Source organism: Tinamus guttatus, unplaced genomic scaffold, assembly GCF_059628265.1.
Source record: "Tinamus guttatus ecotype Peru unplaced genomic scaffold, ASM5962826v1 Tinamus_guttatus_pri_ptg000007l, whole genome shotgun sequence".
Classification (NCBI taxonomy): Eukaryota; Metazoa; Chordata; class Aves; order Tinamiformes; family Tinamidae; genus Tinamus; species Tinamus guttatus.
In genome coordinates, this window is record NW_028288541.1 from 1,495,091 (window position 1) to 1,521,860 (window position 26,770).

Consider the following 26,770-nt stretch of genomic DNA (forward strand, 5'->3'; position numbering starts at 1 on the left):
TGCTCCTGCAGTCACTGTGTTTGAATTCCTGGAGCTTTGATGAATCCAACAAAACATCTAGGAGAGGCCAAGACTGATTAAGCAGGAGAAAAGCACTTAATTAATGTTCAAGTCCATGGTGAGGAGAGATGGGGAGCTGAGAAACCTCACTCTGTGCTCCGTGGGCAGCTCAGGAGGGACAGAAATGTCCAAAGGTCCTTCTGGAGGGTTTGCAGGGCCTTGACTGGAGGGCACGGGCCACCGTCCCCTTCTCCAGGCCACATTTCACTTCTCCAGATGATGTCCTCACTGGAAGTGGCCCTGGCCGTAGGTGCTGGATGGCAGCTGCCCCCTCCAGCTCCTGCCCAGGGCCTGAGTGGGCACTTGGGAAGCTCTCCTGGGGAGCTGGTGCTTAATGTGGGTGTCAAGGACATGGAGGTCCCCTTTGTCCCACAGGGCTGGCCTTTGCTTTGGAGGGCTCTTCCTTCCGCAGGCCGCCTTGGGGAGGTACAAGGGACAGCAGTGGGGCAGCCGTGAGCACCTGGGGGTCCCTGTCCGCAGGTCGTGCGGGCAGAGAGGGGTGAGAGCTGGGTGGCCGGGCACCTCAGCATTCCCGCTGGCGCCACGGGAGCGGCTGTGGCCGAGCGGCTGTGGCCGCCGGAGCTGCCTCGTGCCTCCTCCTCCACTTACCGCTGCCCGGCGCAGGGGTCGTCTCTTGGCTCGGCGCCCGTTGGCGCTCGGCGCCCAAACTTGTGGCTGGTGGTAGCGCTTCCAGGGCCGCTGGGGTGGGTCGGGAGCAGGCAGGGAAACGTCCCTGCCCTGCCTGGGGCACCCCCTGCGGCAGCACAGCCTCTGCAGGGTTAACTTCCCCCTCCTCCTCCTCCTCCTCCTCCTCCCTGCTTCCCAGCCATCTCAAAGCAGCCCCAGCGGAGCGTGCAGCCCCGTTCCCACTCCTTTTACAGTATGGGCCGGCCGGCCGGCGAGGAAGCATTGCCGTCTCCTCCGTCCCGCTCCTTTCCTTCTTTGGTTGTCCTTGGCGTGCAGGGCCTGTCGCTCGCGCCGGCCGCGCTGTGGCCATGGCCCCGCTCAAGGGCTGTGTCCCCGGCCAGGCACGTGGCTCTGCTCTGTGCTGGTGGCGGGCGGGCAGCAGCAAGAGGAGGTGGTGGCCAGGGCACGATTCCTGCAGAGGTTTCTTGGGGACTCTCAGAGCCAAGATGGAGGCGAGCCGGCTCCCCGGCGCGGCAAGCACTTAGTGAGCCCGTTATAGCTGCAAATCCCTTGACAGGCATTAGCGAAATCCTCCTGCTGGGAAAGGTGGGAGAGGGCTGCTGTCTCGAGCCGAGGGACTGAGAAGGGGAAACTGAGGCACGGACTGGTGATGTGAACTATTTGGACCCGGATGGACCTGGCCCTCACGCATGTATGGGGATGAGGAGCGGGCGATGCCCTGGCTACCAGCGCTGCCCGGGCCGAGCGGCGCGTGCCCTGAGTGACCGGAGGCGGCAGCAGAAGGGGGACACCCGGGCACGAGGCAGCAGGTGGGAGCAGAGCAGGGCAGGGAGCGCAGACAGCCGAGCTGCAGAGCCCTCCCTGGGGAGAACAGAGACACAGCTCCTTCAAGCAGGGAAGAAGCAAAGCAAATGTCAGCGTCCGAAATAAACTGTGCTCGAGCCCGGCTTGGAGGTCAATTCTGCTGGAGCCCTTCCATGGAGCCAGCAATTGGGAATGGGGTCCGAGACACGGGCGTGCGCCCAGGGGCAGACGCCCGGCTGCTGCCCACCCAGGCCCTCGCTCCTTCCCGGCTTTCTCCCACCCTGTGAACATCTGGCTGGCCGGGCGTCCCGGGATGTTTACTCGCTGACCGTGGGAGCGCTGCTGGCGCATGCGCTGCTGCTGCCACTGCTCGGTCCAAGGGCTGCCGCGGCCCTGCAGCTGCCTCCCGGCCCCGCTCCTGCCCGGCCCGGCTCGCCAGCTCCGTCGTCTGCCTCTGAGCCCTTCTCAGGAAACCTGCCCTGGTCCCGGGACGACAGCAGGGAAAGGAGAGAGCCCAGTGCTGGGACAGTGCCGCAATGGAGAACTGGGGGAAACGCCAGGCCAGGCAGCTCCTGTGCAGCAGGACGCGGTGCTGCAGTCCATCGCGGTCTGTTTTACAGGAGCCGCTAGCTGCATCCCCACACTGGTTCGGGTACGTCCCTTGGTCGCAGCCAAGCTGGACTCGCCTCCTGCCAACTCTTATTTTAGCGTGTTGTTTCTCAGCTGCTGCTGGCTCCATGTCCTGGCGCACGGGACTTGGTGGCCTGCCACCCAAATACCAGTGGTCACGCAAGGGTTTATGCCCCTGCAAGCAGGAGGAGAGTAGGGGAAAGGCTGTGAGGGGTGGGGCTGGTCAGGAGCGTGGCCACGCTCCCCAGCGCATCACTCAGCCCACTGGGTTGCCAGTGTCTTTGCTGCTTCAAGCAGGCGTCAGCTCAGGGAGAAGGAGGCACCCAGGTCTGGGTGTCCCTTGGGTTGCTGCATAGCTCTTGGCTGGGCAGATCCCGAGCAAGGGCAGAGGGGCAGCCTGAGGAGGTGCAGGGAGGGCTCCTCATATATGAGGCCTCTGCGAGTTGCTCCTCCTCGTCCTCGTTCTCCTGCATCCCCCAGCGATGGCCGGCTGCCACCTGCAACGTGCGCCTGAGGAACGTCGCTTCTGAACTCCCACCTTAGCCCAGATGCAGAGAGGCAGGAAGAGGTTCATTGAATGTTTCCGTGCAGGCTGAAGAACAAACAGTGCTCTGGCTTGTGAGAAGATTGTAGGATGAGGGGGAAAAGGGCCAAAAATGTTTCCCCTCCCTCTGCCTCTGAAATGGGGACTCAAATGGAATTTCAGAACTGGGAAATATCCTGCTCCTCAATAACGTCTCTTGGTCCCAGAGGTGCTCTGAGTGTGGTGCAATTACTGTATTTGCTAAGTGCTTGGCCTTGCACAGTGGCTGAGGCGCGGGCAGTCTCTGCTGCTGCTCAGCATGGAGCAGGAAGCAGCCCTGCGTGTCTGCGGGCAGTGGTGACATGCAGAGCACCGGGCATCCCTGGCTGCCCTTGGCTGGAAAGCGCGGCGGGAGGGCTGGGCCTGTGATGGGAGAGGAGCAGGCGCCCTGCAGCTCTCTGCAGCCCCTGGCGCTGTTTCCAGGATGGGAAGGGGAGGCGTCACTTGCAGCTCCTGCGCTGCCCTGGGACACTCGGTGTCCCCCAGAGGCCTCTGTGGGCTCAGGATGCACAAGGGAGAGGAGCCTGTGGGGCTGCGGAGATGAGGAGGCAAAGGAGGGCAGCGAGAGACACGTGCTGGGTGGGTTGTGCCACTGGAGGGGTGTGCGACGGGAGGCTTGTGTCCCGGGAGGGTGTGTGGCAGGAGGGTTGTGCCGCTGCAGGGGTGTGCGGCGGGAGGGTTGTGTCCCGGGAGGGTGTGTGGCAGGAGGGTTGTGCCACTGGAGGGGTGTGCGGTGGGAGGGTTGTGTCCCGGGAGGGTGTGTGGCAGGAGGGTTGTGCCGCTGCAGGGGTGTGCGGCGGGAGGGTTGTGTCCCGGGAGGGTGTGTGGCAGGAGGGTTGTGCCGCTGCAGGGGTGTGCGGTGGGAGGGTTGTGTCCCGGGAGGGTGTGTGGCAGGAGGGTTGTGCCACTGCAGGGGTGTGCGGTGGGAGGGTTGTGTCCCGGGAGGGTGTGTGGCAGGAGGGTTGTGCCGCTGCAGGGGTGTGCGGCGGGAGGGTTGCGCAATGGGAGGGTTGTGCTCCGGGAGGGTGTGTGGTGGGAGGGTTGTGCTATAAGAGGGTGTGCGGTGGGAGGGTTGTGCCCTGGGAGGGTTGTGCCTCAGGACGGGTGTGTGGCGGGCGGCTCCTGCCCCGGCAGTGGCGCGAGCCGGGCCCAGGGGCAGCTCAGGTGCCAGCGTTGCCTCTGCGGCTGCTCTGCAACAAAGCGGTTGGGCCAGAGAGCGCACAGCCGCCGGCCCCGCTCCTGCGTCCCATGGCCGCCCGGGTGGGAGGCAGCCCTTGAGCCTGCGGCTGCTGGGGAGCTGCCGTGCGGCCCCTCGCTGTTTGCACCATGCTAGATGGAGCCCAGCGCTGGTCCCCAGCTGGCCAAGGCCCTGCCAGCGGCTTCTGCAGACCTCCTGGTGGGCTGTCAGGAGCTGCACGAACTGCTCTCGGGTGTCCTGGGAGCGGAGACGTCGTGGGGGACGGTGGCGCTGGCCCGTAGCGCGGCCCAGCCCCGACCTCCCATGGCGCAGGTGTCCCAGCGTGAACCGGCCGTCTGGGAGCACTGGCATTCGGAGGCAGGATGCCTGGAGTTCCCGTCCTCCTTGGCTCCGTCTCAATGGCGCGCGGCGCCAAGCGCGGTGCAGACGTTTGCTCCCAGCGGCGCCTCTTTGAGTGCAGCTCCATGGCCGTGCGGCAGCACAGGGCTGGGTCTGCCTTGTTGGAGATCCCCGGGATAGGGCTCCCTGGCAGGGGATGGGGTCAGGACGGCCTCTCATGGTGTTTCAGTGGGAGCTTGGGCTGACGTCTAGTCCTCGTCCCCTCAAAGGGCTCCTGCATGGGGCTGAGGGCCAAGAATGGTGTGTAATTTCGCTTGGTTCAAAAAAAGGCCCTGTCCTGTCATAGGGAGGCAACGTGAGGGCAATATTGGGGGATGATGCTCTGCCACCTTGCATGAGAGCATGGGCAACATCCAGCATTTTAAGACATCCGGGCCTGGGCCTGTCCTTCCTCCTGCTCGTTCCTCAGGACAGCTTGCTCTGAGGTTCTCTGTCCTCTCCTGCCTTCCTTGTTGGCTCTGCCTTGAGAGTGGACCCCTTCTGATAGGACAACCATCTCTATCCAGAAAGTCATGGCAAGGGCTCAAGGAGGATGCGGTCTCCAGCAAACTGTGCGGCATGTTTCCTTCCCCTCGGGGACTGTGGAACAGAGCGACAAATCCTTGTGTGACCTCAGGGTTTGGCGCAAATGATCCCTCTCCCGTAGTCCCAGAGAGGCAGCAAGTGCAGCCAGGTTGATCCCTGGCATCCTTGGCTGTTCTGGCTGATGGTCCATACCTGCATTTCATCAGCAGGAAAGCTACATGAAGCTCCATCTCTCCAGGGCTGGCTCAGCATCCTTGCTTAGGTTTTACGGATGCTATGGTTTGTCTCATGAAGAGCAAAGGGAATCCCTTTGCACCGAGGGAGCATTTGCTCACTACAGGCATCCCTAGAAATCCGCTGGGATACACGAGTGGGGGATTTGGAGCCTTCAGCGCAGCAGTGCCTTTCCTGTTTCTTGGGATGCATTCAAAAAGAGTAATTTCGTAGTAAATTTTGTTTTGCATCTCATTTAAACCAACGCAAGCAGAAGAATGAGACTGAGCTATCCTACACTAATCAAATGCTGAGCACGAGGAGGAGGCTGGCTGGCTGCACCAAGGCGTTTTGGCTCAGTGAGTTTTTTAAAAAAAGCTGAGGTTGGTCTCAGCTTTCCCTATGGAATCTGACTGCAATCCAGGCCGGTCCTCTCGGCAGTGACGAGGCAGAGCTGAATTTTGCCCTGGGTGTGCTGTGCGGTGGCAGGTCCCGTGCACCCCGCAGGGGGATGCGGCTCCTGCCTGCTGTGCTGCTGTCCTTTGCTGAGGTCAGCAGGGTGCTGCAGGGCTCTGCCGGCGTCGCTGCCTTTTTTTCTCAGGTGCTCTGGAGTAGCCGTGTGGTTCTTTCTGCAGCCGCTGCACCTGCTGGAAGCTGCTTTTTGCAGGGCTGGTAAAAAGCGTAGACAAATGACCAGCCTCTATAGTGGGTTGCATCCCTCCCAGCTAGGGCTGGCTTTTCTATCCCGCTGTCAGTGTGACCTGGGACATGATGCCCTTCTGGTTACTGAGACATCTTCAAAGAAAGGAAGAGCTCTGTCTGGTGTCTCTCATGAGCATGTTGATTTGTGGTTGAAGGGGTAGTTGGTCAAAGGCTTCCAAAAATGGGCTTGTGGAGACAGTAGACGGCTCCTTCATGAACCCTCACTGAGGAGCCCAGTTATCCTCCAAAGCCTTTTCCCATCCCGGTGAACTGTCCTTCAGGTTTGACCAGGACCAGACTGCTCTCTGCGTGCAAACATCAGAGCTCAGCTTACAGAGCCCTCAGCTTTCCCCTTGTCCAGCCAGGATGCTAGTGAAGCACCCAGCCCAAGGGTTATATTGCAGCCACCAGACTGCCCCTCTTGCTGCTCCCTGCACGCTGTCCCCGCGGCTAGTGGGGAGCTGAGCAGCGGGGCCGCGCTCTGCTCGTGTGCTCATGCAGCTGCTGCTGCTGGTGAGGTCTGACCGGGGCCGTGGGCAGGGCAAGGGCTAGTGCCGGCACCCTGGCTCCTTCCGCACCAAATCCAGCAGCCGGCACGGGAACGAACGAGGAGTCTATATTTAGATGCTGCGTCTGGAGAAGTGTCAGTGTTGCCAGTGTATTTTACTGTTCAGTGCAGGCAGATTTCCCTGCTCCTCCAGCGTGATGCCACCTTTGTGGAAAAGCTTGTCAAGGACGTCGGGCACCAGGCGGAGAATCCCCCCCGCAGCAGCCGCACAGAGCCCAGCGGCTCCCGAGGAGCGGGGCCGGCGCCGGAGGAGCTGTGGAGCGAAGCCGTGCCAGGGCGCCTCGGCAGAGCGCTGGCTCACGGCCCACGCAGTTTGCCAAAAGCCTCGGGTAGTTGCACAGAAGTTTGCCCTAAAGAAACATGTTCCAGGGACGGAGCCATCTTCCGTGTCGTCCCAGCCTGGTGTCAGCTCCTCTGCTGGCAAAGGCAGCGATGCAGCCGGGCTGGGACCGCTCTCCCCACACTCTCCCATGAGCTTCACTGGCTGATTCCTATCTCTTTTCCAGGGAGCAGCGCAGAGGTTGCGTCTGCAGGGCAGAGCCGTCCTCCCGCTCCAGCTTCCTGCTGGGGTCCCCTGGGCTGCTCTCAGCAGCGGGAGGAGCGGGGCAGCCGCGGGTGCCCGACGCCGCTGGCTCCGTGTGGCGTTTCCATGCTGTTGCAGGCTGACCCGCGCGGCGCTCCGGCTGCGGCAGAGCTGCCTGGCCGTGCCGCGCTCGCCACCGTGCAGCCCCGCTGCGGGTGCAGCAGCCTGCGGGGCTTTAGGCAAAATCCCCCTTTTGGCGCCAGGGCTGCCAAGGCCCCTGCTGACTCAAACGGGGGCATGGGAACTTCCCTGCAATCCGTGTTGAAATCTAAGGAGAGGCAGAAGTGTTGTGCAAAGGAGGAAGCTGGCTGCTCGCAGAGAAGCTGCACGTGGCTCGGGCTGCAGCTTTACTGCCATCCCAGCCAAAGGGAGAGTGGTGCCGGCATGGGTGGGATGAGATTTGCATGATGATGCACAGTGCTCAGATCCTGGGTTTTTCCCCTGTTCTGCAATGCGTCGGAGGCTGTTTGGAACATATGTTCTCCCATGCTGGATCCTCTCACCTCCTAGAAACTTGGGAAGAATTTCTACAAGGAAAACCAAATGCTGAGGCGTAGCCTGCAGAGCTAAACGTGGCTGAAGAAGCCGGTGGCCTGTCTGGCCTGTGGCTGACAAGCTGAGCAGCTCCTACAGACCCCTCCCTTGGAGCTCAGAGCACCTCACTATTTTTTTTACCCTCCCTGCTCTGTCCATACCCTCACATGCTCTTGCACTCCTCCAATTTTGATCACACCAGGTCGCAAGAAGGTCCCTGCAACCTGCCAAGGATGCAGACAGAGTGGAAAATCCCAGTGTGGTTGCAGTGAGGAGGTTTCCTCAGGCACATGGCAGAGCGCCCCTTTCCCACCCCTGCTGCACCACGGGGTTTGCACGGCCCTGGCGCTGCGCCCGGCCGAGCACAACGAGGGATGAGTCTGTGCGCGCCGCTCACGGGCGAACTGAACTTCCCTCCGTGCGCACTCTGCATTGGCAACACAGGTGCACTGGACGGCACCTCAAGGGCTGTGAGACCCGCTGACGGGGCTGGTTGCAGCTGCCTCTTGGTGCGGGATAAGAGCACGACACAGTGCGAGCCGCGGGGCCCGTGCACCCAGGACACCCACGAGACCCTTGATTGTGGGATACCAAGCACTGCTGGGTGGCACGGGGAGCTGCGGACTGTTCAGCACGGGGGACAGAGGCACCCAAGGGCGCTGGGCAGCCAGGATGTGCAAGGAGCTGGAGGCCGTTTCCGGAGGAGGAATAAGGCACCTGACCGTGCGGCAACAGTCCAAGCAGCCGAAACGGCTCCCGCGGCCGTTTGCGCCTGGGGACGTGTGGCCCTGCCTGGTCACCGATGGCAGCAGAACAGATTTCGGGAGGCTGTAGCAGGGCTGCTCAGCGGGGCTCGGACATGCTCTGAGGTGGCTGCAGGAGGGTGGAAGGCAACAGGCTGCCCTGGGCTCCACTGTGCTCCCAGGCTCTGCTGCGCTCCCGGTGCTGCTCCCGGGCCGGGCCGGCACCGTGCCAGGCTCCGGAGCCGCCACGTTCCTCGCCAAGGTGACATTGGAGGCAAAGCCGCCTCTGTCCAAGGACACCTGGCTCCATTCCCGCCTGGCAGGCCCCTGACACGGAGAGCGGAGGCAGCTGAGGGAGACTGATGGCCACCTCCGAGCAGGGAGATGGATGGGATAAAAGCAAGGCGAAGGCGCAGCGCTGCGGGGTCCCGAGGAACCAGAGCTGCACACGTGATGGGAGCCGTTGCCAAGCGCAGAGCCACTCAGAGCTTGTGGAGGTGGCACATGGAGCAGTGACCTTAACCCCCTCCTGCGCCCTGTGCGGGAAGCGCGGCTGCCACTGCGCATCGCCTGCCGTGCTCGGCCCCGCGGTCGCAGTGCCCCTCGGCTCCAATTCCTGCTGCCTCGCGGCCGCGGGGCCTGCAGCAGAGCGAAGCGGCTTCCCAGGGCACAAGGCTGCCGGGGCCAGGCTGCAGGACTGGTTTGCAAGAGCAGCCTGGCCCGGGTTAGCTAGACACGGTGTCAGAGATGACTGCGCGGGGTGGGAACTGGGGGCACTTGGACTGTACCATCTCCAGAGGTCCCTTCCTGCCTCAGCCATCAGCAGACACGGCTTGGGCAGGGGCACCGCTGTGGGGAGCTGACACCGTGTAGAGGGGACACTGACAGCTCTGACAGCAGCGCAGGGACGCCCCATCGAGTCCCATTGGGCACCCTGCTCCCAATGTCGACCGCGCTGCCTGGCGCGGAGGGGACAGCGGGTCCCCATGGAGTGGCCGTGCAGGAGCCGGAGCGGCTGCAGCCCTGGCGTCTCCCCAGCGGTGCCTCTTCGGCTGGGTTTCGGGAGGAGAAAGGTGTGGTTCCTCGCGGGGGATAATTCTTCACAGCGCGAGGCTTGATGTGCGTGTGATCGCCCTGGTTTGCATGTTCTCCTAAATGAGCGTTTTGTCCTCAGAGGGATTTCTCTATCTGGAGATCTCGGAGCGCTTGTTTTCTGGGGTGAGTCACTTCTGGAGGGGAGAAGAGGGCGCGCCTGGGACCTCGGCCCGTTCGGACGGGATGCGCAGGGGCCCTGCTCCCGGAGCCCCGCTCCCCTGGGCAGCCCAGCAGCCGCCCCCGCAGAGTGGGGGTCAACAGGATCCCCGCGTGTTCCCAGGACAGCGGCGTCCGCAGGGCGCTGCCAGCGCGGCAGCCTGGCCTCCTTGGTGCAACGCTGGGAAATCCCCACGCAGAACAGGTTGTACTGGTGAAAATGCAGCTCCCGGGGCTGCAGCGGGCGCACGCCGGGCTGGAGATGCTGGCCAGGGATGAGGCCTCCAGCCCCAACCCCGCCACGCTGTGTACGCAGCCTGGGGCCAGGAGGCCCAAGTCCTGTTGCAACCTGCTCTCCTCTCACCTTCCCATGCCTTAGGTCCCCACTGGACACCTAGGATGGTACCACAGATCCGTACTGCTGATGAGTTCACACCATGGAATTCTCAGCTTGGATTAACCCAGCCTGGAGAGCTCACAGCCATTTGGTATCTCCTTTCCCTACGGCTTTTTGACGCGTCCTGAGCCGGAGCTTCAGGGAGGGGAGATGCTGCAGCCTGGCAGCAGGGCCGGGGCAGGGATCTTGCAGAGCAGCCGGGCTCCAGCTCCACCTTCCCACTGCTGCCCGAGGCTGTGGGTGGCCATGGCCTCTCTGCTGGCCATGCTGCCGCTCGCGAGGGCTCCCACGTGGGAAGGCTGGGATATGGCATGTGCAGGCCGAGGGCACGAAGCTGTGCAGGGAGGGCTGGCGCTGGTAGGGTCCTCACGGTGGCCGCCGGCAGGCTGCAGGCCTGGGCATGAATGAACAGGCCTAGCGAGAGGGTGCTGAGAGATCCGGGTGCTTTTGCCCTTTCTCCTCAGCATTATCCCCGGAGCCCAGGGGAGCCCAGGGGAGTTAATCCCTGGAGCCCAGACCTCACGCCTGTGCTTGAACCTTCCCCGCCACCCGTCTCCCGGCAGGCAGGGTGTGGAGGGGTGCAGGGCACGTGCAGCGTGGCCAGGGGCTGGCCCTCCCACGTGTCCCTGCATGGACAGGCAGGCAGGAGAGGGGCTTTCTGCCCTCCCCTGTGTGCCCCTTCCCTGGCAAAGTGGGCTGCGAAGGCTCCCACAATGGAGGTGAGCGGTCCAGATAGCCCTCACTCCATGCAGGAGAAATCGTGAGATTAGGGAAGGCGCCAATTGCTCAGGGAAGCCGCTTTGTGGAGCGGCAGCCCTAGACCTAACAAAGTGATAGTGCGGGGCTTTGCTGTGCAGCAGCCAGCAGATTAGGTCCCCTTCCCCCCATCAGATATGTATGTAAAGGGCCAGGATTCGGCCTGCCTTTAACCTCAGCTCCCGTTTCACAGCCGCCGTTCTGCTGACACAGAGCGCCTCACGAGGAAAATCTGCCAAAACTTGCTGAAAATTACAGCCTTCCTGCAGCTGCGGCTGCCCCACGAGGGATGAGTGCCGAGCCCTCGCCCCTGCGCGCAGCGTGGCCTCCCGCACCGTCCTGCATTCCGTGCCCCACGCCGGGGAGGAAGAGTATTGCAGTAACGACAGCTCACACCGCACTGGCCTTCCCTCTCCCGTCAGGCTAAAGATGGAGCCCTGCGATGCGCTCCAGGGCCGCGGCTCCCCCCTCACGCTCTCGAGAGCACCGGCTCCACACGGTGCCCGGGCGGCTGTGCGTCACACACCCTAGCGAGCTTCACACTGCAGCTTCTGGCAGAGCCAGGAAGCATTTTCCAAGCAGGACGACCCCGGCCGTGCTGCGCCTGGGGCTGCACGCAGTGCCCTGCGAGGAGCGTGGGCAAGGGCTGCTGGCGCTTGTGGTGCAGGCAGCTCGGATTAGTGCAAGAGTCCAGTGCGACGGTTAAATGGTGACTTCTACCACCATTCCCTATGGGAAACGTCTCTGGTTTCCTCCCAGTGCTATTACTGGTTCAACCTCCCTGGTATTCACAGCGCTGGGATCTGGAGAGCCAGTTGCTCGCTCCCTCCTGGCAGGGTTTTGCCCTTCCTGGCTCAGGCCAGCAGTGGGGGGCCAGCGAGCCCGGAGGTTGATGAAGAGCTGTTGATATCAGGGCTCATGGTGCCCATGGAGCTGAACAGGTCCTAGCTGGCGAGCGCAGGGCAAGCGAAGGACGTTTGCAATATCCTCAGGGCAAAAAAGGCCCAGGCAGGTTGTGCTGTCCCCCTGCCCTCTCAGCAGACAGCAGTGCGGGATGTGGGTCCTCCCTATGCCCCAGGCTGGGTGTCCTGCTACAGGAGGGAGCCCTCAGGATGGTGAACAGACCTATGAAAGAGCTGCTGGCCACGGGGCAGGGCTGCTCCTCCTCAGCCCCTTGCACCCTCCTCGGCCCCCGCAGAGGCCATCCCGGCAGCGTCTCCCTGCCCACAGCCGTCATGTGGCTCTGGGCTCCAAGAACAAGAGATGAGGAAGGACTGAAAATAATTGCCTGGTCATTTCTGCCTTTCAAAAGAAGGGGATTGCTATGGTGGGGAATTTGTGTGACAAGCAGAGGTGGCTAATAGTCAGCTCCCCTAGTGAGTCAGACGCTGGCTCCCATCCCTGCGGGGCGACTCGAGCGAGGCGGTGGGCAGAGGCGCTGGCCATCGCCTCAAGCTCCGCTGCCAGCCTGGCTGCAGCCCCGCGCTCCGCTTCCTGCGGGGCACGGCTGCTGGGGGAGATGCTCATGTGTTTCTGCTGTCCACCTAACACCAGCTGGGAGGCTTGGGGAAGGATCTTGATCCAACGGGATCCACCATGTGCTGGATGGCAGTTTGTGGTCTCCAGGCGGCCAGGCCTGTGCCCTGAGCACTGTTGAGCCCTGCCGCCCCAGGGAGGGAGTCCCGCTCCCCAGTGACGGGGTTTGTAGCATTGTGGAGGCGTCCTCAAGCCTCCCTGGGCCCATGGAGCACACCTGCAGTTTGCAGAGCCAGCCTTGCAAAGCAGATTCCTGGAAGATTTAATTGGCTTTTTCCATCTCCAGCTGAGCAATCTCCACTAGTGAAGGTCCCCACACCTCCCTGGCCCTGTAGGCATCATCTGTGGAGAGCTATGGGCCAAAACACCTCTTGAAGCTGCTCTGCTGTGAGACCTCTTGCTCCAGTCCTTCTCCAGCTGGCATAGCCCAGGCAATCTGTGCAGATCTGTGCAATCTCTGCAGAAGTACTGCTAGGAGAAGGTGAGTTTTGGACTGGAGCATAGGAGCTGCCTCTGGGCTGTTTCTGTTTCCAGGGCTCTTGGACTCCATGGTTTGGGCTGGTAAGACCCCTGAGCTGATCTGGGCAGATTCCTCCTCCCATGTCTCGTCCTTGCACAAGCTTTTCGAGGCGAGCTCAAACCTCCATGCTGCGCTGCTACCCCTGGCTTGGCTGCCCAAACCCGTCTGCTCTGAGGGGAGGTTTCCATCCCCCCGAACTTTCTTACTTGCTGTAGCGCACGCGAAGGCTGTTTGCCCGTGCTGCTCTCTGCGGCGTGGCAGAGAGCGAGGAGTTTATTAGGAGGTGGCAGCAGTGTCTGGCAGCCTGATGCCCGCCTGGCCGCCCTGGGATGGCTGCTGCCCTCGGTGTGGCGGCTCTGCCGGTCCCGCTGGCATCGCGGCCGGGCGGGCAGGCAAGGAGCGCAGTGCAGGAGGTTGTCCGTCTGCCCGCGGCCCCGGGATGCGCCTGCAGAGACACCACAAGGGGTTGGTTTCACACCAGGGCGAGCTGGGCTGAAGCCACCTCGCTCCTCTAGCGAGGAGGGACGTTGCAGCCGGGCAGCGCGCGGCCTCGACAGGGCGCCCGTCCATGTGCTGCATGCCCAGCGCTAGCGCTGCTGTTCTGCAGCGCCCTGCGCTCCGGCTCTGCCCAGCCGGCTGGTGCGATGCGGGCAGCCGGCGCGCTCGGCAGCACAGCAGCCAGCGCTGCTTCCATTAGTGACCGTCGAGAGACGAGGTCTGTCTTTGGGAACGTCGTGTTCCCGGCTGCGCCTGCCCGGCCTGCCCTCACCCCACACAGCGAGCTGTGGCACACGGCGAAGCAGCAGTGCGCTGCAGCCTGTGCCCTGCACAGGGGACGAGGCTCTTCGGGGCCGCCGGTGCCCGGGGAGGTGCTGTGCAGATACGGCCAGAGTTTTGCTGCCGTCGCCCTTCGCCTGGCGCGCAGGGAGTGTGATGGGTCTCGCGGCCGGTAGCTGGGTGGTTCCAGAGTTCATGGAGCAATGAGGTGGACTCTGAGATTTGGAGTCCGAAATAAACGGCTGCTGAGTCTAGCACAAAAAGGCAACTCTATAACCTGTGATACGATACACCTTTGCTACCGACTTCTTCCTCACTAGTCACACCTTTGTTTAAAACCTTTGTTTATTCAGGGCCTTATAAACAGTATCGCAGGCTCCTTTCTTCTGGCTCCGCGCTATGACTCAGGGATGGGTTACTGCAATTTCTTCCATCTTTGCTGCGTATCAAAGCTATCCTGGCAAGTTCAAGTTTATTGTTTGCAGTTAATGTTTAATATTCCCTATTCCTTGCATCTCGCGGTTGATCTTAATTATACCCTTCTAAGGTAAGAAAAAGCCAGTGGGGGAGAGCACCTCTGTGGGGGGAGCTGCGTCTCAGGCCCTGGGCGCGGGTGCCGGCCCCTGCGCCCTCCTGGCAGGCGGCAGCTCGAGGCCGGCGCGTGGAGCAGGGTGACATCCCGCCGTGCCCCCCGCGTCCCTCCTGCTCCGCTGCACTTCCAGCTGTGCCGGGAGGGCAGCCGCTCCGCAGGCTGCGATGGGGCACCCTGCGCCTGGCATGGGCGCCACGCCGTCTGGGCAGATAGTGCTCGTTCCTGAGCAAGAAAGGATGAAGCTCGTGTTTATTTTGTCCAGGCTTTAAATGACGGTGGTGTGGGGGTTTTCTCCTCTTGCTGCCTGGGCTGAATCATTAAAACCAGTGAGTACAAATTAAGAAAAAGCAAAAAGCAGAAGTGCAGAGGAACAGAGCCCGGGTCCGAGGGGGCAGGTCCTGCGGGTCCCTGTGGTGGCCGGGGCGCCTCAGCGCAGCGAGGGGTGCCCTGCGGCTCCTGCCCGGCACCGCGGCCGCAGCTGGGAGCCCTGTGCTGCAGTGAGGCCCGTAGCCCTCCCCGCTCCTCCTGCTGCCCCCCAGCACTGCTGCGGCTCGCAGGGTCCCCTGTCCCTTGCAGCCTGCTGCCCGGAGCCGCTCGCCCTCAGCTTTGTGCCTGGGGCTATAAATACTCGCCCATCGCCTGAGGGGCCGCCTGACAAAAGGCACAACCTGACACCGCGTCTCCTGCCTTCTGAGTGACATTTTGTCAAATGCCAGTGGGGAGAGGGGCTGCTTATCTGCTGGCACGCACCGTGGTGACCTTCACGGCGCTGGCCAGGTGCCTCCATGCCGTATTTACGCTTATTTATAGCAGTCCACTCCATGCGCACCTCTGTCCTGCACTGATCCTCCGGTCCACGAGCTGCTGTCCCCTCCGTGGTCCCTCGCCCAGGCCCGCTTGAGCCCTGGGGTAACTGGGCTCTCTCCTTGGAAGGCAGCTCCCTTTGCCCTCCTCTTCCTCGCACGTGGCCGAAGGCCGAGGTGCTACATGTCACCGCTGTCCCATCCCCACAGCAGGCACGTGCTGGCCAGGGGTCGCGTGTCAGCGCGTGAGGGAGGGCTGGTGGCCGTGCCTGTAGTGCCACCAGTGCCCTGCTCACTGTCCGGCCAGGAGGTCGCCCACGTAAAGTCTGTCTCCCTGCATGGCCCTAATCTGTGTTTCAGGCAGTCGGTAATTACGGATTTCCCTGATAAGCCCAGGCAGCTCTCTCCAAACCCCTGCGCGCGGATTTGATTTCCTTTTTGGAAGCGGGCTGGGGTGCGGACGGCGATGGGCAGCTCCTCCTGCCCCTTGGCGGCCGCGCGGCCCTGAGGGACAGGCTGCAGGGAGGCAGCACGCGGCTCCCCCTGCCTCTTCTCACCTTGCGCTTCTTTGGGTCCCAGCCTAAACGCTGCGGGCTCATTTGGGGCTCTGTGTCTTCAGTGCATGTGTGAATGTATAGTTGTCCCTTAGCGCTTTGAGTAGGCATCTCGCTGTGGGGCAGGAGGAGGCTCTGCACGCAGATGAGTCACCGCTTCTGCTCCTCTGCAAGTAGGTGGCCTGCCTGTTCCCGGCTCCTTTGGCTTTCAGAAGAACTACTGCTTTCCTTCCTTTTTTTTTTTTTTTATTATTATTTGTTTGGAAAGAGAGCGGCAAAGTGACATGTGAGTGACAAGGCAATTGCAAAGCATCCTGGGGACACTTATGCAAATGACAATGTAAATCTGGCCTTCCAGGCTGAAATGGGATTAAGTTATTGAGAAGCTGCTGTGCTCACTCCGCAGCGTTTTAGCGCCGGCAGACTTCAGAAGCTTAAACTTTTGCAGCCTCACTACGCATGAGCAGCGGCGTATGTGATTGCCCAGGGTGCTCTGAGCCTTGCTGCAAAATACTTGGCCACAACTTCAAGGAGCTGGAACCAGCAGTTTTCTAGATAAGGGAAATTTCCAGCCGTGCTGTTCTAGGGGCAGCAAAACCCCTCTAAGTGCCCTGCGCTGTGACGTGGGACTATGTGCCAGCGGTGCCGCGTGGGAAGGGTGCGACAGAGGAGAAAACACCGGACCGCCAGGGCCTGCAGGTCTCTCCTGCCCGATCCCTGCCCCTCCAAGGGCTGCACTAAGCCAGCTAAACGCCTCGGGCATCGGACTTGGCTCTCTTGGGTGGCCTCAGCTGCAGCTTCGCACTGCCCGTGGCTGCCAGCCCTGTCAGGAAGGACAGGTTGCCTCTGCGAGACGCGTTAGAGATCATTGCCTGGTATCTCCTCATCAGCGGTGTCTGTGCCTTCTCAGATACCCAAATACCCCCCCCACCCCCTTCCCCCAGGGATGGCAGGATCTGGTCTGCTTGCAATATGCCTGCTAAAAGCCCAGGTAAGCAAGTGGCAAGGAGGACTGAGATGCTGCACTGCACGGAGCAGTGCGCTTTGGCACTGTTGAAATGCTTCCTTCCACTGATTCATTGCTCACGTGGTCGTGAAGCTACAGTTTTGCAAAGACGCTGTCTGGAGATACCATGTCTCTTTACAGAGAAACCATCATCACTCTGTTTCTTTCCAAGGTGAAAACATGCATCGTCTTGATGAGGCACGGGGTTAAAGCTTGGCTTCTGTGGCTTGCCACAGATGAGACAAAAACAAAGCCTAAGTGTTTGCCCTGAAGGCTGCTGTACTCCAGGTGGTAAATTCCCATTTTTAGCCCTGTAGGCAAGAAGACAGCAAAAAGGCTGCCTTCATGTGGCACGGGCTGCTCCCCAGAGCAAGCTGGTTGCAGCAAGTGGAGCTCTGGGCAGGTTGGCTCTAGTGTTGCTGTCCGTGGAGCATCATCGCCCAGGCCCCAACCCACCTCTCTAACCACTGCTGCGACTGAAGGAGCAGTTTAGTGCGAGGAGCCCAAGTTCACATTGAAAAAGGGGAAGACATTTCCTGTCTTGTTAATCCAATATTTGAATTAGAGTTGGGCTTGGAGAGAAACCTCATTTCGCTGCAGAGATAAGACCTCACATGCGCCTGCACCCAAGTTAAAGCTGCTCCAAAGCAGAGGGAAGATCTGAAAATTAACTTTCCAGAGGAATATCCCACCTGCTGTCTCCATGACCTCCAGGGCCGGCATTAAATCACAGCTTGGTTGAACACAGTCTCCTTGGATGTACCTCTGGTCAGCAGTTGCTCATGCTCAGCTGCAGAACTTGGCCTCTAAGAATCCCCAGGCTGGAGCTGCTTGGGCTGCCTTCCCCGTCCACGGCAGAACAGCCCACGGCAGGGGTGCCAAGAGCAGGTCCTGCCCATCCACCGCCTTCCCAGTCCGGCAGGGAGAGGAAGGCGACCTCCATGCCAGCGCCCCCGGCCTCATTTGTGCCAGGGCTGCTGCCAGCAGGAGGGAAAAGGGCTGTGGGAAGCAGCTACAGGAGAAGGGCATTCACAAAGCGATGGGGAGTTGAGCACCACGTCGTCTTGCAGGTGCCCTCCTCAGAGCCCCTCTGAAGTCGAGGGAGCTGATGGCATCAGCAGTACCTGGGCTGCTCCCTGGAAAACACAGCCTCAGTAATACAGGGAACATCTGCCGAAAAGCTACCAGAAGCACTCATCTTTATTTGCTTTTATGGGTTTCCAGGAGAAGGCCTAGAGTCTTCATTGCCTGTAATTTCTAAGAAAAACTTGCCCTAATACTTGTCTGGAAAACGTTAGGTTCAGTCAGTGCTTCCCAGGATAGCACTATCAGCTAGATGACCTCTGGAAGTCCTTCAGTGGCTGCTTTGGAGCTTTGCCCCTTGTGCTTCCTCTCTGTTGCTGGTTTGGCAGCGGGGATCGTGTGTGCGTTACCGGCTCAGGGCAGGGTGAGTGTAAGGGGGAGGCTCCGGAGCTCGTGTTTTCCAAACTGTCCCCAGGAATTCACAAAATCAGTGCTCTGAAATGCTTGCAGCCCCTGGTAGGGACACAAAGCAAGCACAGACCTCTCAGCATGAGAGTCTTGCTGGCCTCCCAGAGCAATCCCTGCTTTCACGATTTAAGTTATAAACTCCTCACAGCAGGGAAGTGCTGTGCATGCTTAGTAGTGAATTAATAAAAAATCTGATGCTCTGTCCTCTCAGTAAGCAAAGTCTACAGAATTGAAGCTCCTTGCAAATACAAGTGCAGCTGCCTCTTTGTCCTATAATTGTGACTGCTTTTCTGCTAAAGCTGAGGTCAGTCAGTTCATGGTTTAAAGCAAGATGAGCAGCTCGTCTTTGAACGCGTGTTGGACAAGGCTGATACGGGAATCACAGAGTAGTGGGATTGGCAGGGATCTCTGTGGATCATTTCCAAGCTCAAGCAGAGGAAGCTGGAGCTGGTTGCCCAGGACCATGTCCAGCTGGGTTTTGAATCTCTTCAGGGATGTAACCGCCACAGTCTGCTCCAAGGTTTGACCATTTCTCTTATGTTCAGCGGAAATTTCCTGTGTTTCAGTTTGTGCTTGTTGCCTGTTGTCCTGTCACTGGACATTACTGAGCAGAGTGTCAGGCCGTGCTCTTTACACCCTGCCATCCAAGCATTTGTGCTCATTGGTAATATCCCCTGAGCCTTCTCTGTGCCAGGCTAAAGAGGCCCAGTCCTCGCAGCCTCTCCTCATAGGAGATCCCTTAATCATCTCCATGGCCGTTCACTGGACATACTCTTATATGTCCGTGTCTCTCTTGTTCTGGGGAGCTCAAACCTGGACCCAGAACTCCACATGAGCCCCACTGGTGCTGAGCAGAGGGGCAGATTCACCTCCTTCAATCTGCTGGCAATATTCTTCCTAATGCAGCCCAGGATACCGTCAGCCTTCTTTGCCATTAGGGCACATTGAGCAGCATGTTCAACCTGGCGTCCACCAGGAACCCAGTCCTTCTCTGAGAAGCTGCCTTCGAGTTGGTTACAGGCTCCCAGCCATTCACAGAATCATGGAATCATTATGGGTGGAAAAGACCTTCAAGTTCATTGAGTCCCGTGGTGAACCCATGACCACCATGCCTGCTAAACCCTGTCCTGGTCCATGGGTTATTTCTCCCCGGGTGCAGGATTTTGCATTTCCTTTTGCTGAGCTTCATGAGGTTCTTGACATTTGTGGAGATACCATGTGCTCTGTGCCCAGCCAGAGTACAAGCCTTTAAGAACTGTGCCCCAAGGTGCCCTCCACCTTTCAGTTTTTGCTTTCACATCGAGTTTTCCGTGTGATGCTGCTTATGGGTCACACCTGTTCCAGGAGGTGTTGGGGCCTTCAGTCCTGGTTCTCCCAAAGGGATGTGGGTGTGTGGCAGTGGTGCAGCGTCCTCGTCACTCGAGCTTCCGCCTGCTCTGGCAGAGACGATCAGACAAGCTGTAGATTTCCCTGCAACTTTGTGCGTGTAGCCGTGCTGCCGTGCGCACGGGCCAGGTGTCGGCACTGGCGGATGGCTCCGAATTTTCAAGCGTGTCTCCATGGGTGTTTGCTGGCTGCACACCAAGAACCCATGGCTGATTTTCCTACAAACTCCCGAGTAAAATTAGAACAAAAGTTCACTCCTCTCCCAAGGCAGCAGGAAATGGAAAGGGTGGGAAACGAGAGAGCTAGAGCAGATGAGAGCTAGTGCCCAAGGGCAGCCAGGTCAGCGCTCTGCATCTCCCCTGCCACCCTGGCCTCTCCCCCAGCCTGCCCCAGTCTCCCTGCCCATGGCAGGGGGCCAAGAGGCAGCGCTTTTCCCACTGCTGAGTGCGCTGGATGCCACGCTAAAGGTGCTCCAGCCCATCGATCCCCCTGGAGACCGAAGCCCTCCCTCAGCAGGGCTGCTGCGGCACTGGCAGGATCAGCTTTCCGTGCCCTATTCTGCTCCTGACCTGGAATGACTCTGCAGCACAGGGAGCTCGCCGGAGCCCGCTCTGTGCTGGGCGGGTGTGTGGGCTCTTGTGCTGAACAGGCTCTTCCCCATTTCTGTTGGAGGAGGGGGCTCCATAAAAGCAGACGTGAATGTTCAGGTGCTTCTGGTCCGCACTGGGTGGGAACCTGGGATTCTCCTGGGCTGGAAGCACAGCCACCGTTCCCTCGGGATGGGCAAGCAGCACGGCAGTGCCAGGGCACCGACCCACGGCCCCTGGGTGCCAAGGGAGGGCAGCTCAGCGCCTGAGGTGGCCTTAGGTTGCAGGAGTTTATTTTTACCAGCTCTGTTGCCAATGGGGACGTGTCACATCTGTGGAGTTGATCAAAAGACGTCCCAAGCACTGGTGTCAGCTGCTCCTTGTGATCTCAGCACCAGGATCTTTTCCCTTGTGGCATATCAAAAGGAGCAGGAGAATTTGACTGCTTTGCTATTTTTAATTGAATGCACACACACACACACGCACACATATATATATGCACGTATGTATGGCTTTTCTAAAAATAAAAGCCTCTGCCTCTGTTCCCATGGGAAGACTTGGGGAGAAGGGGGAGCAAAGTTGTTGCGAGACTCTTTCTGGGGCAGGCGCGAGCATGGCGAAGCAGAGCAGGGCACGCCACAACAGGTAACAGGAACATCCGAAAGGCTAAAAGGCATCTAATGCCAGAGTAGCCGCGGGATCACTCCCCGAGCGGAGCGGGAGCAGGAAAGCTCCAATATGTATCCGCAGGCCTGGGAGCGTGGAGGACAGCCCTCAGGGGCTGCTGCTTCAGCAGTGCCTTCGCCTCTTGCACTCTGGCCACCTGAGAGCAGGGGAGGCGTCCCGTAGAGTAGAGCTGTAGACTCTACTCTAGCTGTAGCAGTCCTGGCCTGGGCGCATGCATGGAGTGTGCAGACCTGGAGCCTTCCCAGGGTTTGCCCGAGACACGAACTGTGCCCTTGTCTTGGGCAGCGTGCTGCATGCTCGCTACTGCCCTAGCACCTTTCGGACGAGCTCCTGTCCGCCCCGTCCTGTGCCTTCCCTTGTGGGAGGCACATGGGACCCTTTGCAGAGCCGGGCAAAGCAAGAGAGGTCCTTCGGCACGAGGGGCCTTCACCTGGTAAGCCTGGGGCAGCCTGGCCGAGGGGAGGGCGCTGGGGAGGGTGACGTGCCCGTGTGCCTGGAGATCGGGTGTCTTGGTGGGTTCCTGCTGGCGTTTCGTCCGCGCTGGCTGTGGCAGCAGGTGTCTGGGCTGACCGTGAGGAGCCCTGTGAGCTGCCCCGTGGCATCAGCCGTGCTCCGAAGCTGGGCACCCCACTCATGCAGACCTCAGAGCACTCGTCCCTCCTGCTGTGCTCCCGGCGGGAGGGAGGGAAGGCAGCGGGTCAGTGCGGAGGATAGACAGCACGCGCACGCGCACACGGTGCCTCCGGAGCGGCACACGTGCCCTGGACCCCTCAGGGAGCACATTTCCCTCAGCCTGGGGAGCAAAACCATCAACCCCACAATAGCCCAGCTAGAACAGAATGAAAAAGGAGAGAAAGAGAAAAACAGTGTCTTGTCTTTTCCATTTTTGCAGCTTGTTTTAAATTGCTTTCACCTCCTGTGGAATTGCGGAGGAGACCCTTGTAGGGCACTTCAGAAGTGGAGCCCATGGTGTTTTTCCTCTCTTTGCAGCCCCACTTACATGCTCACATGTTTGTCTGCTCGAAATCCGTTTGCTGTGTAAATAAACTTGCTTCCCTCATCACCAGAGAACTCCCACCAGGCAGCCAATCCCAGCAGCATGTGCAGCAGACCTTTCCCCTCTGAGGTTGAACCCTGGGCTTGCAGGCTGGGGGCACAACCAGCGGAGGGCCGGGGGCCGGAGGGTGCAGCGAGCTGGTGGTGGAGCAGGCTTCGTGCTGCCTGGGAGCGGGGTCTGTGCCTTGCCTCCCATCCCTCCAGCATAGGGATTTGTCCATGGAAAGCTGCTGTCTCGCTGGCATGGAGACCCCAGCAGCCATCCAGCTTGCAGCAGTGCTGCAGCACGAGCCGGTGTCAGCAACGGCACGTGCACCAGCCCGGAGCAGATGCCTCCGGTGTGCGCACGTGCTTCTGTAATCTGGGGCATGGAAACAGGGTGGGAAGGCTTCAAATTAGCGCTCGCCCAGGGCCACTTCTCACTTTAAATGTGATTTCCTTCCTTTGCGTTCCCCCGTGCTGAGGTCTGCCCCTGCTGTCAGCAAGTGGCAGCACTGGCAGAGCAGTGGCAGGCGGGCATCCGCTTTCCCCGCTCGGGTACTTAATGCAATCATTTGTTCTGCTCCTCAGAGAGCCATGAAGCTTTATGGCAAGGCAGCAGTTGGGAATGAGGTAGAAACAGGACAGGTCTCAGCTGCTTTCTGTGATTAAATGGATATTTTTAGCTTGGTTCCTAGAGCGTAGATCGCCCTGTGTGCACCCAGACATTGATTCTTTTCTATGACATTCTTCTTCTTTTGTGCGCACATGGGAGGCGGACGTGGGAGGAGATACTGGGGTCAGGGTCTGCGCTGTCTTCACGGTGCCTTTGGGCTGCCAGGAGACACACCTTCCCATGAAGAATTTTCCCTTCCTCTCTGAGCGTTGGGCGTTCACTGGGGGATGCCCTGTTGCAAGGATGGGGTCGAGGAGCTCAGAAAGGGGATGGGGGGCTCCCATGGGAAGCTCAGAAGCTATTCCAGGGGGCTCAGACAGGGGATGGGGAGCACTGCCGGCTCCGGGCAGCTGGGTAAGCCCTGAGTATCCCTCACACCTCACCAAAGGCTGGAATAGCTTACGTTCCATTTAAGAGTGCAAACAGCTTTGAGCTCATGCTTACCAGAGGAGACAAGGCAATTCTGCTGGTAAACTGCTATTTCAACACCTGCCACAGAGCTTCGCGCAGGAGGGACTCACGAAGCTTTGCTGCCTGTTGAAGGGCAGCTTTTAGAAACAATCCCAGCCGATGTCGGGCTGTACAAACGCACAGTGGCAAAACTGTGGCAAAATGCACAGCGAAGAGGTGCCTGTCTACTCTCTTGACTGCTGTGTAATTGCTCCTCCGTGTGCCATTTATCAAAAATTACTTTAAAGAGCTGTTTCTGGGGTCCAAGTAATGGACTGGAGCGGTTGAGATGGCTACAGCTCCGGCTCCTTCCATGGAGCTCAACTCTTGGGTCACAGCTGGGGCCGTGGTCTCCACAGCTGGTTGCTCTAGAGGGAGGCTGAATCCTGTTGCCATCAGCCACTGTCAGCAAGGGGGGTGTTGTCACTGTGGGAGGACAGCCTTTGTGTCCCCAGGTGATCTGCAAGACCCTGCATTGGCTGGGCCTCCCTGAGGGCAGCAAGCAGAGGAGAGAGTGGCTGGGCTGACCCTCTTTCTCTTCTCTCCCCAGCACGAGGTGTCCGGTGAGGAGCACCTTTACTCCGATTTCCCTGAGATTGACTTGTCCCAGTTGGATGCCAGCGACTTTGACTCTGCCAGCTGCTTCAGCGAGCTGCAGTGGTGCGCGGAGCACTCCGAGACCGAGTCCAGCCAGTACAGCACAGATGACTCCGAGCTCTTCCAGGTACCGCAGCCACTGGGGCCCCGTCCCTGTCCCTGTGAGGCAGCACGTGCAGCCGTGGGCCTGGCTGGCGGGCTGGAGGCTGCGCTGGTGCCCTGCTGCGCCCTGTACGCCCTGGCCAGGGCCCGCTGGAGCAGTGGGAAGTCTCAGCGTGACGCTGGGTTTTGGATCAGGTGCAGAGCCCCTGCGGGCGCTTCTCCAGGCACATGGGCAGCTCGAGCCCTCCCGAGCGCCAGCCTCAGGTGGCAGCCCTGCACAGGGGACACGAGGACATAGGTCAGGGGGATGCAGGGGGAAGAAGGAAGCAGGGAAGGTTGCAACTATTAATATCCCTTCCCCCGCTGATTAGCACTCCATTAATTTGCTCGGTGTCTAAATGGAGCAAGCAGAGTAAGGGTAATGAGGGGGTGTCGGAGCAGAGGAGGGCTGCTGAGCCCGCCCTCCTGTGATGTATTATTAAAGCGGAATCGCAGGCAGCGCGGAGCGTGTCCTGCTCCTTTCCCCGGCTGGCAGTTGTGCTGGGAGGCGGCGGGGGAGTCGTGGGGCCATGGCAAGCAGGGCAGCCCTGCTCCAGAAGGAGACACTGCCCTTTCCTGCTGGCGAGAGCTGCGCTCGCCCGGCTCTGCGGGACAGGGCAGTGCTGGCACGGTGCAGGCCCCGGGCACGAGCGAGGGGCTCGCCGAGGCTCCGTGGGACCAGGCCGTGCACCCCAGCCCCCCAGGCTCTGTCCTGGCCTCCCGTGTCCTCAGCCGGCCCCGTCCTGCGCAGGCCCCTCCAGAGGGGTGCAGGAGAGCAGCTGGCTGGTGCCCGCTAGCAGCCAGCGCTGGGGCTTGGCACTGCTTGCATTTTGAGAGGGAGGATAATTTATTTTTAAAGCAGGAAAAAAAAGCCCTAATATTTGCTAACCTGGCCATAATAACAACCCTCTGGCTTTTATGCTGTGCTGATGCTGTGCTTGAAAATAGTCCAGTCCAGCTGACGGACCTTCATCACGAGACGCATATTTTCCGCTGAACTTCCTGGGGAAAAGATAAACAGAGAAGAAATGCAAAAGACAGGCCCATTAGGAGCAGCAGAGTATGATGAAATGTATCCCACTGAACTTCTATGCACAGCAGTCTCGTGCCAATAGCAGGAGGAAAAGACACGGAGCCAAAAATGGAGTATCCTGCTGCCTTTCCCTGGAGCTTGCTGTAGTGTCTTCAAGCAGGGCTAGGGCATGGAACAAAAGATACTTAATTTTCAAACAAAATAAGAGAAATATGGGAGGCCATTTACAGTCAACAGTCCTTGCAGGGAACCTGAATTTATACTCCCATGCTAATTCTGTATCTGATGGCATCCTGCTTCTTGTTGGATATGGTTTATATTAAGACTATTATGGAGGAGGACCAAGAAGAACTAGCTCCTGGCTCACTTCAGCCATTCCTGTGCTCCCGCACGCTGTTTTGTGCAGTTGTGGCAGTTGTACATTGCAGCTCAGGGCGCTGCGAGGCAGGGGCTGCTTTTCTAGCCCCATCACACATTGGCCGCACGTCATCGGGCTGCAACGTGACAGCATGGCCTTAGCCCCAGACACTCACAAATCTCCTGTCAGCATCCCCAGATCATTCCATGTGCTTAAAACATTAATCAGAAGAGCTATCCTATAAGGCATCTAATTCTGCTGGCCTTGCTCTCGGTCTTTAGGGTCTGGTCGCCCTGGACTCCGCAGGCCAGGCAGGGGCTAGGAGTAGCTGTCTGTAAAACATGAGGGCTGAGAGTCCCACGCAAGCTGGAGGTCCCCACACTGGAGACTTTTGGGGGAACGCAGTCCATCTGCTCTCTGCGGGCTGTGGTACCCAGCCGGTGCCGCAGCGCGTGCCTGGCTCCCCGCTGCCCTGGGGCGCTGCCGGCCTGTGCTGAGGCAGGTGCTCTGAGTTGTTGTTATTCCCACCAGGGCTGCCATGGGACTGAGTGGGACAGATGGAGGGATGTTCCAGCCCTTTTGCAGTTGAGTTTTTCTCCCTCTAGCCCTGCCTTACTGCTTCATTTGGGAGTATCTCTCCGAGTTACCCCTGGGACCATGGGAAGGCATGGCTGCTGGTGACACGACCAAGCACTTCCTTGCCAGCCCCACGGCGCTGGGTGCCACCAGCCCGAGCCACCACTGCCGCACAGCGTCTGCCCCTCATCCCAAAGTCCATCCCCAGAGAAGTCTGCTGGCTCCCTCTGCTCAGCCTAATTCCCTCTCTCTTGTTTCTGCCTCCTCCTTTCAGATAATAGACAGCGAGAATGAAGCACTGCTGGCAGCCCTCACCGAGACACTGGATGATATCCAGGGAGATGCCATGGGCCTGGCTGCCTTCCGCACTATGGAAGAGGGGGACACGCTCAGCCCAGCCTACACCTCGCCCGCCCCCTCCCCCAAACCCGCCACCCCGCTCACGGCAGGGCCACCCCAGGCCCCCGAGTTTGATGAGCTGTCTCTAGTAAGAACCCACTTCCTACTGTTTAAGGTGGATTTGGATGAGCCCCTGATAAGCCGGCTGCATGGGTATGATAGGAAGCAAAGGTCTGAATTTTTTCATTCTAGGCTTAAAACTCTCTTTAACCGTCAATACCAAAGCATATACTTGTATTGTATACGTATACATGTTCTGCATCATTGCTGTCACCTCCATCACCATCCTCATGGGAACAGGCTGATTGCTGTTGTGTATATACAAATATCTGTACATTAAGGGGGTGGGTGCCGGGCTCTGGTGCCAAATGGTTGGTGGCCGCTTGGCCCGGCGGTGGGATTGGTTTTGGGGGTTCTCTCCACTGCATTCCAGCCCCATTCCCATGAGCAGCAGGGCAGAGCCGGCCCTGGCTTGGCAGCCCCGGGGTGGGGGTCGCTGCTGCCTTGAAGCCCATAGTGCCACGTGCCCCCCTCCAGCTGCAGGGGTGGAGGGGACTCGCTCCGAGCCCTGCTTTTGGGACCCTGCAGTGACAGGGCTCCGGCCCCGCTCCTGTCCCGACTCAGCCAAGCAGCAGCATTTGCTGCAAATCGCCATCCAGGCGGCCCCTGGGGACACGGGCAGCTGTGGTGGGCGGCAGCCTGGTGGCACCCGTGCCTCACAGTCCCCCCCTAGAGACCCCCTGGTCTTGCCCCAAAAGCCCTGGTTTGTAGCGGGGAGGAGTGACATCCAGTGGTGAGAACGTGCATTTCCACCTCCCACGGCCCGCGCGGGTGGGTGTATATATCACACGCAATATGTATGTGTATATATAGGATGTATACGTTACAGGGGGGGAGGGAGAACAGTGATGGTTGCTTATCCCAACGGGAGCTGCATGTGGAAAGCAGCAGGCAGCCTGTTGAAGTGTCCTG

General features: G+C 59.8%; 1 protein-coding gene across 2 annotated transcripts in view; it reads left to right on the forward strand.

Annotated features, from left to right (window-relative positions):
• Window positions 1-26,770, forward strand: part of PPARGC1B (PPARG coactivator 1 beta) — a 54,723-nt gene that overhangs the window by 16,326 nt on the left and 11,627 nt on the right. For both annotated transcript variants that reach the window (XM_088521521.1, XM_088521514.1), the window contains exons 2-3: window positions 23,245-23,418; window positions 25,674-25,886. In XM_088521521.1, coding sequence (XP_088377647.1) covers window positions 23,245-23,418; window positions 25,674-25,886 — 387 coding nt within the window. The remainder of the gene's footprint in view (window positions 1-23,244; window positions 23,419-25,673; window positions 25,887-26,770) is intronic.